The sequence below is a fragment of the Mesoplodon densirostris genome, chromosome X (genome assembly GCF_025265405.1).
Source record: "Mesoplodon densirostris isolate mMesDen1 chromosome X, mMesDen1 primary haplotype, whole genome shotgun sequence".
NCBI lineage: Eukaryota > Metazoa > Chordata > Mammalia > Artiodactyla > Ziphiidae > Mesoplodon > Mesoplodon densirostris.
This window is the reverse complement of record NC_082681.1, coordinates 96,496,405-96,511,947: the sequence shown is the minus strand read 5'-3', so window position 1 is coordinate 96,511,947 and position 15,543 is coordinate 96,496,405. Positions and strand designations below refer to the sequence as shown.

Here is a 15,543-nt window from a genome sequence, read left to right as displayed (position 1 = left end):
TAAACACTCTGCACAACACTGCCATTGAAAAGAGACAATTCTCTCATTCATGTCACTGAAGAGAATCACTCTGGTCCATTCATAGCCTACTCTGTTAATGAATGCAATTGTTTCCTTCCCCAGTTCTCTCAACAGCAAAAATGTACAGTAGCCAACAGATTCCTAGACTAGAATAAGATCATCCACGGTAGGCTTGTTTTAAATGTGTGTCTATGTGTATATAAAAATGCATAACTGCGTAAAAACACAGACACACACATGAAGTCCACAGTTCAAGAAAAATAAAACAAAAAGAGTCTGTATGGGGGTTACCATGACAAAAAAGGAAGACCAAAACTCCTTCATGGAATTAAGGCTTCCACTTCCAGACAAGAAAGAGAAAGAGGGACTGGAATTATCTTCATGCCTGAAACAAAAACAAACATAAATACATGAAATAATGGTTTTCAAGACACTGGACATCAGGCAATGAAGAAGAGTGATCCCTGAGAGATGGGGGGAAATGAGGTAAGCCCTTGATTGCTCCAGCTTACTGCCTTAAGAGCATTTCCAAGCCACAAAACAGGGAGGGGAAACAAAGTCTAGCCAACTCCTGAAACTGACAATGCTGGGATTCTGGATACAAAAGCAGCTAAAGTTCTCAGGACTGAGTACCAGAAAGGAGACCTAAAGAGAGAAAGAATCCTGGAGATCCACAGGGGGTCTCTACCTCAGGTATTCAGAAGAGAGCAACATATGCATATGAGGGGAAAGAATAACCTGAAAGGACTATGAATACAGGGTTTCTTTGGGGGAGGGAGTGATAAAAATGCCCTAAAATTGTGGTGAATAATTGATAGATCTACATAGGAAATCATTAAGAATATAGAAGATTTGAGCTAAAGCAATTTTGTAAAAGAATAAAATTGGAGGACTCACACTAGCCAATTTTAAGATGTACTACAAAGCGGCAGCAAGCAAGACAGTATAGAACTGGCACAAAGCTAGACACAGGTGTCAGTGGAACACAGGAGAAGGTCCAGAAAAACATCCATACAGATATGGGCAATTGAGGGAATTCCCTGGCAGTCCAGTGGTTAGAACTCTGCACTTTCACTACCAAGGGCCCGGGTTCAATCCCTGGTCGGGGAACTAAGATCCTGCAAGCTGCGTGGTGTGCCCCCCCCACCAAAAAAATATATATGTATTTCATATTACATATCCAACAAAAAACTTGATTCCAGAATATATAAAAAAACTTTCAAAATTCAAAGAAAACAATACAATTAGAAAATGGGCAAAAGATTTGAACAGTCACTTCACCAAAAAGAATATGTGAATGGCAAATAAGCAGATGAAAAGATGTTCAGCATCAGGGAAATGCAAATTAAAACCACGATGAGATACCACTACACATTTATTAGAATGGCTAAAATTAAAAATACTAACAATACTAAGTGCTGAAGAGAATGTGGAGCAACTGGAACGCTTACACATTGCTAGCTGGAATGTACAGCTACTCCAGAAAACAGTTTGGCAGTTTCCTTATAAAGTTAAACATATGCTTACCCTATGACCCATCAGTCCCACTCCTGGGTATTTACCATAGAAAGATGGAAACTTACATTCACACAAAAACCTGTATACTAATATTTATAGTAGCTCTATTCATAATCACAAAAAAACTGGAAACAACCTAAATGTCCCTCAACTTGCAAACAAATAAACTATGGTATATCCATAAAATGGAAGCAATAAAAATGAACTAATTATAGACACGTAACAACATGGATAAATCTCAAAGGCCTTATGCTGAGTAAAAAAGCTAATCCCAGAAGGTTACATACTGAAAGATCCCATTTATGTTGACATTTGAAAACACAAAACAAGAGTGATGGAGAACAGATCAGTGGTTGTCAGTAGGGTGGTAACATGGGTTTTTTAGGGTGAAGGAACTAATATTCACCTCAATTGTGGTGATGGTTACACATATGTATATATATATTGTAAAATTCATAAAACTGTATGTCAAAAGTCAATATTACTTATGATAATTTTTCAAATAAAATTAATAAATCTAAAAAAGTAAAGATTTTAAAAATAAAAGTGGGACTTCCCTGGCGGTCCAGTGATTAAGACTCCACGCTTCCAGTGCAGGGGGCACGGGTTTGATTCCTGGTCGGGAAACTAAGATCCTGAATGCCACGAGGCGTGGCCAAAAAAAAAAAAAAAGTGTCTTGAAACCAAAGAACCCCCAGGAACACAAAAAGCTAACAGTCAATTGATAACACAGGAAAAAGTTAACATAATAGGCCTGATGTTGCTATTTCTAGGAGGCCCTGCTTGTATGACTGATCCATGCAATAGGAACTTGGCCTGTAAAATATCCCCTATGCTACTAATTGATAAGGTTGTTTTATGTGCCTGGAATGCTGAATATGGCCATACCAGCCTTGCTAGATAGTTTCTGCAAATGTAATTCATAGAGAACACCTGCTTTCTTCTGGGAATCAGAAATTTCAGTAACAGTACCTAATCAGTCCCCAATTAAAAAAAAAAAAAAAAAAAAAAACTCTGAGCCTTGAGCAAGCTTCCCTAGGCAGAAACACTGTGCAGGCACTGCTGTATTTAATTGCTGGAGGAAGCAGCTTGTTCTGTGAAACCCCACCCCTATGGAAGCCCACATCTAGACTCTTCCAGACTCCACCCATTATGTCTTTTTCCCTTGCTGATCCTGCTGTGTATCCTTTCACTGTAACAAACCATAGCGGTGACTACAAATGTCTCTAAATCCCATGAGTCTTTCTAGCAAATCACCAAATGGGTGGGTGATCGTCAAATGCCCAAAACAGGTACTTTAAATCTTAACCCTTTCCTCAAACCCTTTTTTTGGATCTGTACTGCCTACCCTTTAGCCTCTCCTAGAATCCCAAGCAGTGCCATATCCACTGTAGTCCTGAACATCTGCATTAGGCCCTTGAAAGAGCCTCATATGTGACACCCGAGTTCCAAGTGGAACTCAGAGCCTGGTGTAAATGTTACAATTAGGTTCAGCAGCAAAAAACAAAGACCCATTTCTCTCTCACTTACAAGGAGTCCCAAAGTATGTAGTCCAAGCCTGGCATGGCAGCTCTATGCTATCAGAGATCTCAGCTCCATCTAACTGTATTGCCAGAAATGCCTTCCATTCCCAAGGTTACCTCTTGATCCAACATGACTGCTGGAGATCTAGCCATAACATCCACATTCAAGATAACAGAAGGCATGGCAGAAGAAGGGCATGCTCCCTTCCTTTTAGGGATACTTTGCACTAACCCCACACAACATTTCTTCTAGTCTTTAAGCCAGAACTTGGTCATATGACCATACCTAACTGCAAGAGAGGCCAGGAAATGCAGTGCTTTCATTGCACAGAAATATGCTGAGCTAAACTCAGGGTTCCATTAGAAAGATGAAAGGGAGAATGGATATTGGGAGGTAACTGGAGTCTCTGCTACACCTAGTTAGTTCTACACTCAAAACAAAGTAATCTGTGAATCAACTGTTTTAATAACCTAAGATAATTTGAGGTCAACGTGTCTTTACCTAAAATGTGTTACAGAGGTAGATATGGAGAAGAGTGATGAGAAAAGATTTGTTGAGTATAAACCTAAACTGCTACTTCTTTCTTCTGCCTGCTCAAATATACTGTTGAGCGCCTCAGGAGGAAATGAACACATTCCTAGAAAGGCACAAACTATCAAAACCTGACTCGAAATAGAAAATCTGAATAGATCTATAACAAGGAGATTGAATCAATAATCAAAAACCTCCCCAAAAAGAAAAGCTCAGAACCACATGGCTTCACTGTTGAATTCTACCAAACATTTAAAGAAAAACTAACACCAATTCTTCTCAAACTTCCCAAAAGTTGAAAAAGAGTGAACATTTCCTGACTCTAGGAGGCCAGCATTACCCTGATACCAAAGCCAGACAAACACATGACAAGGACAGCTACAGACCAACAGTCCCTATGAATACAGATGCAAATATCCTCAACAAAATACTAGTAAACAGAATTCAGCAGCATATTAAAAGAATTATACCCCATGATCCAATGTAATTTATCCCAGGAATGCAAAGGTGGCTCAATATATGAAAGTCAATCAATGTAATATACCACATTAATAGAATGAAGAGAAAAACCCACATCATCACCTCAATTGATGCAGAAAAAGCATTTGACAAATCTAACACCTTTTCATTATAAAACACCCAATAAACTAGAAATAAAAAGGAATTTTCAATATGATAAAGGTCATATGTGAAGAAAACACATCTAACATCATACTCAATGATGAAAGACTTAAACCTTTTCCCCTAAAATCAAGAACAAGACAAAGATGCCTGCTTTCACCACTTCTATTCAACATAGTACTGGATGTTCTAACCAGAGCAATTAGGCGAGAATGGGAAATAAAAGGCATCCAAATTGGAAAGGAAGAAGTAAAACTATCTCCATTGGCAGATGACATGATCTTACACACATAAAACCCTAAAGAATAGACACACACACACACACACTGTTAGAGATAATAAACAAATTCAACAAAGCTACAGGATATAAAATCAATACCAAAAAAAAATCAGTCATACTTCTATATATTAGTAATGAACAATCCAAAAAGGAAATTAAGAAAATAACACCATATACAAAAATTAACTAAAAACAGATCAAAGATCTAAATTTAAAAGTTAAAACAGGGAATTCCCTGGTGGTCCAGTGGTTAGGGCTCGGCACTTTCACTGCCAGGGCCAGGTTTGATCCCTGGTCAGGGAACTAAGATCTTGTAAGCCACGTGGTATGGCCAAATAAATAAATAAATAAATAAAAGCTAAAACTATAAAACTCTTGGGAGAAAATATAGGAGGAAAGCTTCATGGCACTGGATTTTGCAATGAATACGATACCAAAAGCACAGGAACAAAAGAAAAAATAGATAAACTGAACTTCATCAAAATTAAAACTTTTGCACATCAAAGGACACTATCATAGAGTGAAAAGGCAACCCAATGGATAGGAGAAATATTTACAAATCATATATCTGATAAGAGAATAATATCCAGAATATGTAGAGAACTACAACTCAACAACAAAAAATAACCAAATTTTTTAAATAGACAGAGGCTTGAATGAACATTTCTCCAAAGAAGATATACAAATGGCCAACGAGCACATGAAAAGATGCTCAACATCATTAGTCCTTAGGGAAGCATCAATCAAACCCATAATAAACTACCACCTCACAACTACTAGGGTGACTATTAAAAAAAAACAGAAAATAAGTAGGAAAGGATGTGGCGATATTGGAACCCTTGTGCATTGTGGTGGTAACGTAAAATACTGCAGCCACTTTGGAAAACAGTTTAGTGGTTCCTCAAAAATTTAAACACAGACTTACCCTACGACCCAGGAATTCCACTTCTGGGTATATACTCAAAAGAACTGAAAATAGAAACTCAAACAGACACTTGTATGCAAATGTTCATAGCAGTATTATACCACTAATAGCCAAAAGGTGGAAACAACCCAGGTGTCCCTGAACTGATGGCTGGATACACAAAATGTAGCGTATATATACAATGGGATACTATTCAGCCATAGAAAGGAATGAAGTTCATGTACCTGCTACAACATGGATGAACCTTGAAAATATTATTTTAAGTGAAACAGATCAAATATTGTATGAATACACTTATATGAAATCTCTAGAATAGGCAAATTCATAGAGACAGAAAGTAGATTAAAGGTTATCAGGGGCTAGGGTGAGGGAGGAATGGGACATTATTATTTAATGAGTACAAGGTTTCTATTTGGGGTGATGAAAAACTTTTGGGAATAGTGGTGATGGTCACACAATTTTATGAACGTTATTAATGCTAGTGAATTATACAGTTAAAATAATTTAAATGACATTTTATGTTATATATATTTTACCACAATAAAAAAAGAAAGAAAAACCCACCATGTGGCTTATTAGCTAAATATACAATTTTCTGCAAACACATACTCACCTATCCCTTCATTCTCCTTTCTTAAACAGTTCGCTGTGATTCAAGCAGATGTTTTCACAAAGGTTTCCTTCTCAGAAACTTCACTCTTAGTGTGAATCCGGGGCACAACAACTTGAAGGAAGGACCTTTAATGCTAAGCAGTATTACAGCATCTCATTTTTTGTTAGACAAAGTAGAATCCATTAAACAACTATTCCCATAGCACCTACTATGGGTTAGGCACTGTTCTAGGGGCAGAGACAGAGCAAACAAAAGAGACATTCCTGCCTGCACTAGGCTTCTTTCTCATGTATTGTGTTTTGGAAAATCTCTCCAGGAGACTATGATATACCTGTGACAACTAGCACAGTGAGAGCAGAGAGACCCGAGCGCTTGACAGACCCAGTTCTACCCACTTCCCCACCTCTGTGATAGCGATGTCTAGAGATGAGAAAACTTTTAAGCAACTGCTCCCACCTGAGAAGGCCTAGTGCAGCCACTCTGATCATCGCTTGACTACATTCCTCCATAACACTGGGAGACTTCTGTCATACTGTCTTAGTTCAGGCTGCTATAACAAAGTACCATAGACTGTGCAGCCTATAAACCAAAGAAATTTATTTCTCCCAGTTCTGGAGGCTGAAGTCCAAGATCAGGGTACCAGTATGTTCGGGTTCTGGTGAGAGTCCTCTTCTGGGTTGTACACTGACGCCTTCTCATTGTATCCTCACATGGTGGAGAGTTCTCTGGGGCCTCTTTTTAAGGGCACTAATCCCATTCATGAGGGCTCCACCTTCATGACCTAATTACTTCCCAAAGGCCAAATGTCCCAAATCATCACACTGGGAGTTAGGACTTCAACATATGATTTTTGAGAGGCCACAAATGTTCAGTCCATAACACATATCAATGGAGTAACACCTGGAATGTGGCCTTTGGGGAACAAATGAGCAGGTATCTTGGGTTTACTTGGATTCAAGGGCCCCAGACAGATCTAGCATAGGAAAATTGATTCTTCCAAACTGGCCAGCCTCACCCCTTGCAACTGTACACTGGAGTTTGGAGACAAAGCCCCAGATAATAATAAAGGGTCACTTTGCTTTGTTTTATACTCTGGGCATGGATTTCCCTCAAAGACCTCCTGGAACCAGGTAATCAGGGCACAATTCAGGTTCTGCTCTATCCTGGCTAAACACATCCTCAACCTATTGATCTCATCCTTTAATAGATCCCCATTTACCAATCTCAAACATGTGACTCTAAACAAATGAGGTACTAAGCCTAACTTTCAATTTCTTCATCTCGCAGAATGGGGCCAATAATACGGTCTTCATACATTTGATGTGAAGGTTAAATGGCTTAAAGTATGCAAAGTACTTAATATGGTGCTTGACTATTATAGCAGGTGCTCAATAAACAGTTGCTATTTTTTCCTGCATTTATTTAATTACAAGCAACATAGTGAATGTATTTAAAGGGTGAAAACTTAAATATTCTATAGCAGTGAGTTTCAAACTTCAGTATTTAAAAGAAAAAAACCTTGGTAGTGTATTGAATGACAGATTTCTGGGCCCCACTGAGACATTCTCAGTCAGTCTGGGGCCAGACATGCTATTTTTAACAAGCTCCCAGGTAATGCTGATAGGTCTATTGAAACAACTTCATAAACTGAAGATGAATGCCCTCTTCAAACTGGATCACTTAAAATACAAAATTTAGTTTATCAACAGCTGACAACAACAAGAAATATGCATGCAAATCCTCCTACTTCTCTTTTCTGGATTATGTATTACAAAGTACTCATCAAATACTTCATCAGAGATAGGCTAGCTGCTTTCCAAACCTGTTCCTCTTACTCCAACTAGACGATATTTCCCTGCCTCCCTTCCAGTTAGATGTGGCCTCGTGACCAAATTCTGTCCAACAGAAGCAGCAAAGCCATGTGCAACACTTCCAGGCTTAGTGTGTAAGGCTTCCCCATATTATCTTCTTTTTCTTGCCTCATTCGTTGGCTGGAGGGAGAGGATTCCAAAGCCCCAAGGGATGGGGAAGCCACAAGATGGAAGACACCTGGTCCCTGAATCACCACATGGAGAGCCACCTGCCAGACCCTTGCACTGGCCCATTACATGAGTAAAAAATGAACTTTTCTCTAGTTAGGCCACGGAAATTTGGGGTTGGTCTATTATGACAGCTAGCATTACCCTAATACAAATATTCACATTGATTAAAAGAGAAGGAGCATGGGCTTTCCTGGTGGCGCAGTGGTTGAGAGTCTGCCTGCCGATGCAGAGGACACGGGTTTGTGCCCCGGTCCGCCGCGGAGCGGCTGGGCCCATGAGCCATGGCCATTAAGGCTGCACGTCCGGAGCCTGCTCCACAATGGGAGAGGCCACAACAGTGAAAGGCCCGCGTACCGCAAAAAAAAAAAAAAAAAAAAAAAGACAGGGAGCATGATTTAACCAAAAGAGAAAAGTCTCCTAACATATACTCTCTTCTAAGTGGAACAGAGGCAGTTTTTCAAAAGACATGTGAACCTAAAAATCAAACCAAAAAACTGAAATGAAAAAGAAGTCATGTAAGCCTAACATCATCTCATGCAATTTTTTTCGACTGAACTTTTTGAAAGTTGCATACGTTAGGACTCATACACTTCACCCCTAAATACTTCAGCCTACATCTCCAAATAAGTACATTCTCCTATATAAATAACCTTAATTATCACACCTAAGAAAATAACAGTAATTTCCTAATCATCTAATACCAAGTCCACATTCAAATATCCCCAACTGTCCCCAAAACATTTTTATAGCTCATTTTCATAAACCAGGAGACAATCAACTGTCCTGTGCTACATTTGGTTATGTCTCTTTGGTCTCCATTAACTCAGAACACTGTCTTAGTCTGCTCAGGCTGCTAGAACAAAATACCACAGACTGGGTGGCTTAAACAGCATTTATTTCTCACAGTTCTGGAGGCTGGGAAGTCCAAGATCAAGGTGCTGGCAGATTTGGTGTCTGGTTAGGATGCTCTTCCTGGCTTGGAGGTTGCTGCCTTCTTGCTGTATCCTCACATGGTAGAAGAGAGAGAGCACTGATCCCATCATGGAGACTCCGCCGTCATGACCCCATCTAAACCTAATCTCCTCCCAATGGCCCCACTTTCAAAGACCATCACATTGGGGATTGGGACTTCAACATATGAATTTTGAGAGGACACAATTCAGTCACTTATCTTGCCTTTCTGTTTCCCTTGACATAGACTTTTTGAAGAAACCAGGACCAACTGTCTTGTAGACTGTCCCATATTTTGGATATGCCCGTTTTCACATGGTATTTTATAACTTATTTCTCTATCCCCTATATTTCCTATAAACTGGAATATGTGCCTAAACCTGGATTAGATTCAGATGAAACATTTTGAGGATGAATACTACATAGGTAAAGCTGTATGCTTCCTCTTGCAACACATCAGGAGGCATATAATACCAGATAGTTCCACAAGGACCAAGGATAAATTTGATGACTTGAGTATAAGATGGTGACTGCCAGACCTCTCCACCGTAAAGGTACCTTCTTTCCTTTGTGATAGGTAAGTAATCTGTGGGGTGATACTCAGTACCACGCAAGTACCATGTTCCCCAACAACCTCTCACCTATGGCTCTGGAATTCACTGAAAATCCTTGTCTAAATCAACTGTCCTTGGGGGCTGTGAAATGGTGATTTCTAATTACATCATTCCAAAAAGGTTCTAAGAAATGCTTTCAGGAAATGTCATTTTTCTAATTTTAAGACACATTTTCCTTCCATTTCTAACTTTTAAATAACTAATGTTACCGAACCACACAACTTATAATCTATTTCTAATGCATTTTTGCTACAAAAAAGGTGTTTGCTTTATTTTTTTAATTTTAATTTTATATTGGAGTATAGTTGATTAACAATGTTGTGTTAGTTTTGGGTGTACAGCAAAGTGATTCAGTTATACATATACATGCATCTATTCTTTGTTTGCTTTATTTTTAAACGTTTTAATTGCAAAAGTAGTGTGTCAGTGTTATAGAAATGTCAGGCCATTCAGAAGAGTACAAAAGGAAAAGTAACATCTCCCCTCTCTCCCTCCCAACAACAGGTCCCACTGTCAAAGGATAACCACTGCTAAGTTTGTGCATCCTTCCAGAGCACACATATCATATATAAATGTATGTATCATGTTTATGTATATACATCATGTTTATGTATATACATACATAAACATCATGTTTATGTATATACATCATATGACTTTCAAAAAATAAATGAGATACTATACATACTGCTCTGTGCCTTGTTTCTTCCCACAACACTATGTGTGGGCAGCTGCCCTAAAAGGACATCTCAAAACACCTCTTTTTCCCAGCTGCATAGTATTCCTTAGTGGGAATGTGCTGTAGTTTAAGCAGTTCCCTCTTAATGAGTACTGCAACTTGTTTCTGCTGCAACAAATATTGCCATCTATATAACGTAACATGCTAGTGCATGTATTTCTGAAAAATAAAGTCCAAAAATGGAGACTGCTGGATAAAAGAGTAGAATAGCTACCCTGTAAATTTTTTTCTAAGTATTAACAAATAGCCCACCAAAAATTATGATTCTCATCACTCTCACTAACTGTATCCTAATGCATTTTAAAATTACAGCAGGTCTCTGCTCAAGGAGCAATGCTGGCCAAAGAATCACAAATCTAAATTGAAAATGAGAACTAATATTTACCAAGTAAGTACCAGACACTGCATTTGACCTTTACAATATCACAATAATACAAAAATTCTGTGAGGTGAGTGGCATTGTCTCCATTTTTGAAAAGAGGAATCTAAGGCTCAGAGAGCTTGCCCAATGTTACACAGCTTTATAAGTAACAGGGCCAACATTTGAACCCAGGGGATCTGGTACCAAACCGAGACTATACAGAGCTTCCCCAAACTAGGGCCAAAGTAAAGGGCTCTTAAAAATAAATAAATAAATAAGGGCTCCGGATTAACCAGGAAGAGGGTTGTTCTGAAATGTTTGCTCACAGGCTCAAATGTTAATTTCATGCTACTGCAAAAAGCCATATTTCCTCTTTCAGACTTTGGCTTTGAACCCAACCTCAGCCTGTGCTTAGGAATCCAGCTTCAACAAAACAACAATGAGCCCACGGACCACAGAATCTGGAGGGGCTGACCAACATGTACTTGGAAAGTTGACAGGCGTGGAAGAGGGGGAAGCCAGAAGCAGGTGGTGGGCTAGCATGGCAGAGTTAGATATTCTGGACCCATATCAATTGTCACAAAAACATTATGGGGGAAGTGGAACCACTGTACACACGAGAGAGAACCACAATTAACTGACACAGTTTGTTTATGACACCTTTCCCTGCCTCAGACACTTGCTGTTTCTGCTGCACAGACATGCGGGGCTCGGTAACTTCAGGATGGCACTTAATCACGTACCGAGCCAGACAGCTGGGAGCTCCCTGCCCTGACAAAACAGGTTAGACTGGTGAAAGGCAAGTACCTTACCCACTGCCCTGCAGCTCCCATCGCAGGGTCTGGGGGCTGCCTTCAACGTCCCTGGAGAGTCTAGTCTTTGGTCACCTTCCCTTGTAGCTGCCTGGACCAGTGGCCAGGGAGGAGGAGTGCTTCTAACTGTCCCTTGGTGAGTAGGGGAACTCCTTTCAATTTAAATGCTAAGCATTCACAGAGTGTCTCTTCTTGTCCTTAGGTCCTTTGGGATCTATCTGTACACACCGCTCCTAAAGTAACATCAACTCTTTTGGGGGGATAGTGGGATAAAAGGAGCGAGGAAGAGGAGGGAAAATCTCTTCCCCTTTCCCTGTTTTGTCTCCCTTCCAAACACAGGGTTCCAAAAGTTTCATGGGTACAGTCAACAACTGAAAGATCACAGAAAACTGATAACAATGTGATTTGAATAGGGAGAAGCGGGCATCAAACTGGATGATTTGAGGAGCATCTTAAAATGCCACAACAATGCCACAGAATGGAGGCGTGGACATGCTATTAGGTGATTCCACTTCCAAAGTTAAAAAGAAAGCACAAAAGGGTATAAAGTGATGTCTCCCTCCCACCCCTATGCCCCACCCACCTAGTTCCTCCCCCACAAGGAAACCAATGGTACTAGTCTATTGCATGTCCTTCCAGAGATATTTTACAACTACACCAGCAAATACATATATCATCACATTTTAATATATTACTATATATTAATACATTGTGTCATATATATATATATCACAACTTATTTTAAATATTAAAGCCTTCCCTCTCAAAGTACAACTTAAATATTTTTAAAGTGTCAGGAATTAGATTTTTTTTAATTTCAAAGTAAAGAGTTGAAATTCGCAGCTGAACTCTTTTCACTCATGAAAACTTACGAACATTTAAAAGTTAAATTGGTCACCTCCATAAATTAAGTTGGGCACCCAGCACACAGCAGATACTTAACAAATGTTTCCTTAGATCTTTTTGTCCTTTATTACTCAGAGGCAACAGGACAGTTACTCATTTCCTCTATTGATATCAAGAAGTGAAATCTGCTTTCTTACTATTAAGAAAGAGAAGTCCTGAAATCTGTACTGCATTCACATAAGTATTCAAAGATTTTCATACCGAATTTTAATCAGAATCCCTATCCCAATAGTCTAAGTATATATTGGCTAGTTAGCTTATCAAATGACTTTAGAATTCAGATTTGGGGGTGGGGGGGGGACTTGAAACAGAAGACTAAATATCCCTGAGAAAGAGAGAAATATTTTCTCTCAATTATAGGCAACCCACACCAAAATATTAATATTTGGCAGAACCTAGGACATCTCACATTGACAAACAAATTTCTCAGTGCATTTCAAAGTAAGATTAAAAAACCCAAAGACACAGAACAAAATTTCAGAGAATGCTATGAGAGGATGCTGCCTTTTCTGAACATCATCAATTAAACCAGATTTCCCCAAGACAAAATGAAACAGTACACTGTGGTAGCACAATCCCAATGACTAAAAGATTGAGATGGGTTCAAAAAGTACATATCCACAAAGGAAAATTCCACTGTTGTTTTCAAGCCTTAAGACAAAGGTGACTGAGCTGCTAAGAACATGGAGTACTCCTCAGAAAATCCATTTTTAAATCCCATTTCCATGCACTTGAGCATGTATTTACGAGCCTGTCAAATCTACCTTTTAAAAGCATTTCACACTGTACTTTAATGAATTGGATCTAAGGGCTATAAAACAAAAATATTTTCATGGCTATCTATATACATATAAAGGCAATGTTCATTTGCACTATGGCAGAGTCAATCGCCTGAAATGACAACATGCTTCAACTCCCCACTCTGCTACCTGCTCAGGAAAACTTCGAGCTTACCTGCAGCCTGGGCATCAGTCGTCACCGACTGACACAAACCACAAAGCTAAAGAACGGCCAGGTTTGTGTTCACACCTATAATTTGCAATAACCAAACTCAGTTTTAGATCTGGTCCTGTTTCAATTCAAGACCTGTTTAGGCCACTACCTCTTTAAAACTAGAGGGCTCCCTGATAGTACTTCATAACCTTGGTGGCCATGAGCCTGGGTTGTCAACAGTCAAGAACCATGAGAAGCGAGGCCCAGGGCCAAGGGTAATTGTCACATTAAAGATTAAGGCGTCTGCTTTCCATTCTCTATCAGGGAACCCTGAATGGAAATTGAGTGGAGAGGTCCCTCCAGTATAAGGGATGAAGTCAAATGTTCCCTACTGAGAACAGTCGTGAAGTGGGCTCATCTATTTCACATGATGATGCTAACCCGGGCCTTATCTCCACTGAACTAAATTCAAAAAGAGAATACTTGGTTCCAGTTTGGAGTCATGTCATGGTGGGCGGGGGTGGGGGCGGAGGAGGGGCATGGCGGGGGAAGAGGGATGATTCAGATTGTGGCTGACATCCATGTAGTAACGGAAGATTTGTGCTGACCACTGTGCATGTAAAACACCGTGTGCCATTGAATCCAGAACAGGATGGTGGCATTAGCCCACCTTTCACAACAAAAGAAGGCTGACTCCAGAATTAAAACCACTACTTTTCCTCTTCATACACCCTCAAATGTATCTTCGAAGTCGCGTCCTTCTTACAATCTGAGGAATAGGAAAGCTCCTCTTAGCTTAGAGAAGGCAAGTAACTGGGTATAACTTCCCACCTGGACATAAGGGTGGGAGGCGTGCCCATCTCCCCGACTAGGCCCGCCATGGCGGTGCACCACTCTTAAGTCCTGGACCACGCTCACCTTTCACAGTGCTTCAAGCTTCGACTTTATTCACAAGAGATCCGGGAACACAGATGTCAGAAGTGGGCGCCCACCCAGGTTGACCATGGACGCGGCGGCATCCACCAAGCCCCGTCAGCCGCTACCCAAGCCGAGGAACGCTCAGCCTTCGCCCCACCCTCACGGTGGCCTGCTTCCTGGGGCGGTGCGGTCCCTGGGAGGTCACCCACCTCCCGCCACCGCACACACCCTTTGGAGCTGAACTGGGGCGGGGGCGCGAGAGGGGGCGAAGCTGAGACAGAACCGACCGGACAGAACCAGGCCACCCCGGTGCCTTTCATTTTCCCGGTTCCCCCTGAAGAAACGTCGAAATGGAGTGGAATTCTTTCTCATGGTAATAGAGAGCCCGAAAATGCAGACAGTTGACCTTGGGAACCAAGACCGTCGCAGCGGGAAACGGAAAAGAAACGAAACACGTCGGCAAGTGAAGGGGGTGCACAAGGCGGCGACGGGGGGCGGGGGGAGCGCAGCAGCCCGGGCGGACGAGGGGAGTCGGGGACGGTGGGCGCGGGTACGGGGTGCTCACCGTAGATCATGGCCAGCCCGGTCTCGTGCAGGAAGCGCACCCGGCGGTGCTTGAAGAGCCAGATGGTGAGGATGGTGAGCGTGAGCAGCAGGATGAAGGTGAGCAGGCTCACGCTGTCCTGCCGGTGGCTCTCCTCCGCCTCCTTCTCCGTGGCGAGCTCCTCCATGGCGCTGCTGTCCTCGGCCGCCGCCCCAGAGGAGGAGGCCGAGGCCGCCGCGCGTAGCCCCCGACCCAGCAGCAGCGGGAGCAGTGGCAGCAGCAGCAGCCGCTGTGGCAGCGCCCGAACCACCCGCTCCGGGCCGAGGCGTGCCGCGTCACCAGGCTCCATGGCCCCAGCGCCGCCCGCGCGCCTCCTGCGCGCTGGGACCGGCAGCCCGCGCCGTCGGCGGCTTCCCGTGGCGCCGCCGACCTGCCCGAGTGGCCGCTGAAGCCGCAGCTCCTCCTCCCGCTCGCGCCGGGGCCGGGGCCGCGCCGGGAGCCGCGCTGGGGGAGGGGCGCGCGCAGTGCGCAGGATCCCCAAGCACCGCCCCCCGCCCGCGCACCTGTCCGGCCCCCGGTTGCGCGCGCCCGCCCCGCCGCCTCCCCAGCGGGGTCGCCTGTCGCCCTCCAGCCTGCGGGCGGGGCCTCTGGCCCCTCGCCTTCTGCGCTCCTCGCCCGGTCCCGGCGTAC

At 42.1% G+C, this 15,543-nt stretch overlaps 1 protein-coding gene across 1 annotated transcript in view; it reads right to left on the bottom strand.

Annotated features, from left to right (window-relative positions):
- The window catches only part of SLC9A7 (solute carrier family 9 member A7), a 149,465-nt gene extending 134,193 nt beyond the window's left edge, over nucleotides 1–15,272 (bottom strand). Inside the window, exon 1 of the mRNA XM_060086593.1 lies at nucleotides 14,875–15,272. Within this exon, the coding sequence (XP_059942576.1) occupies nucleotides 14,875–15,202 (328 nt within the window). The 5' untranslated portion in view covers nucleotides 15,203–15,272. The remainder of the gene's footprint in view (nucleotides 1–14,874) is intronic.
- Nucleotides 15,273–15,543: the final 271 nt, after the last annotated feature.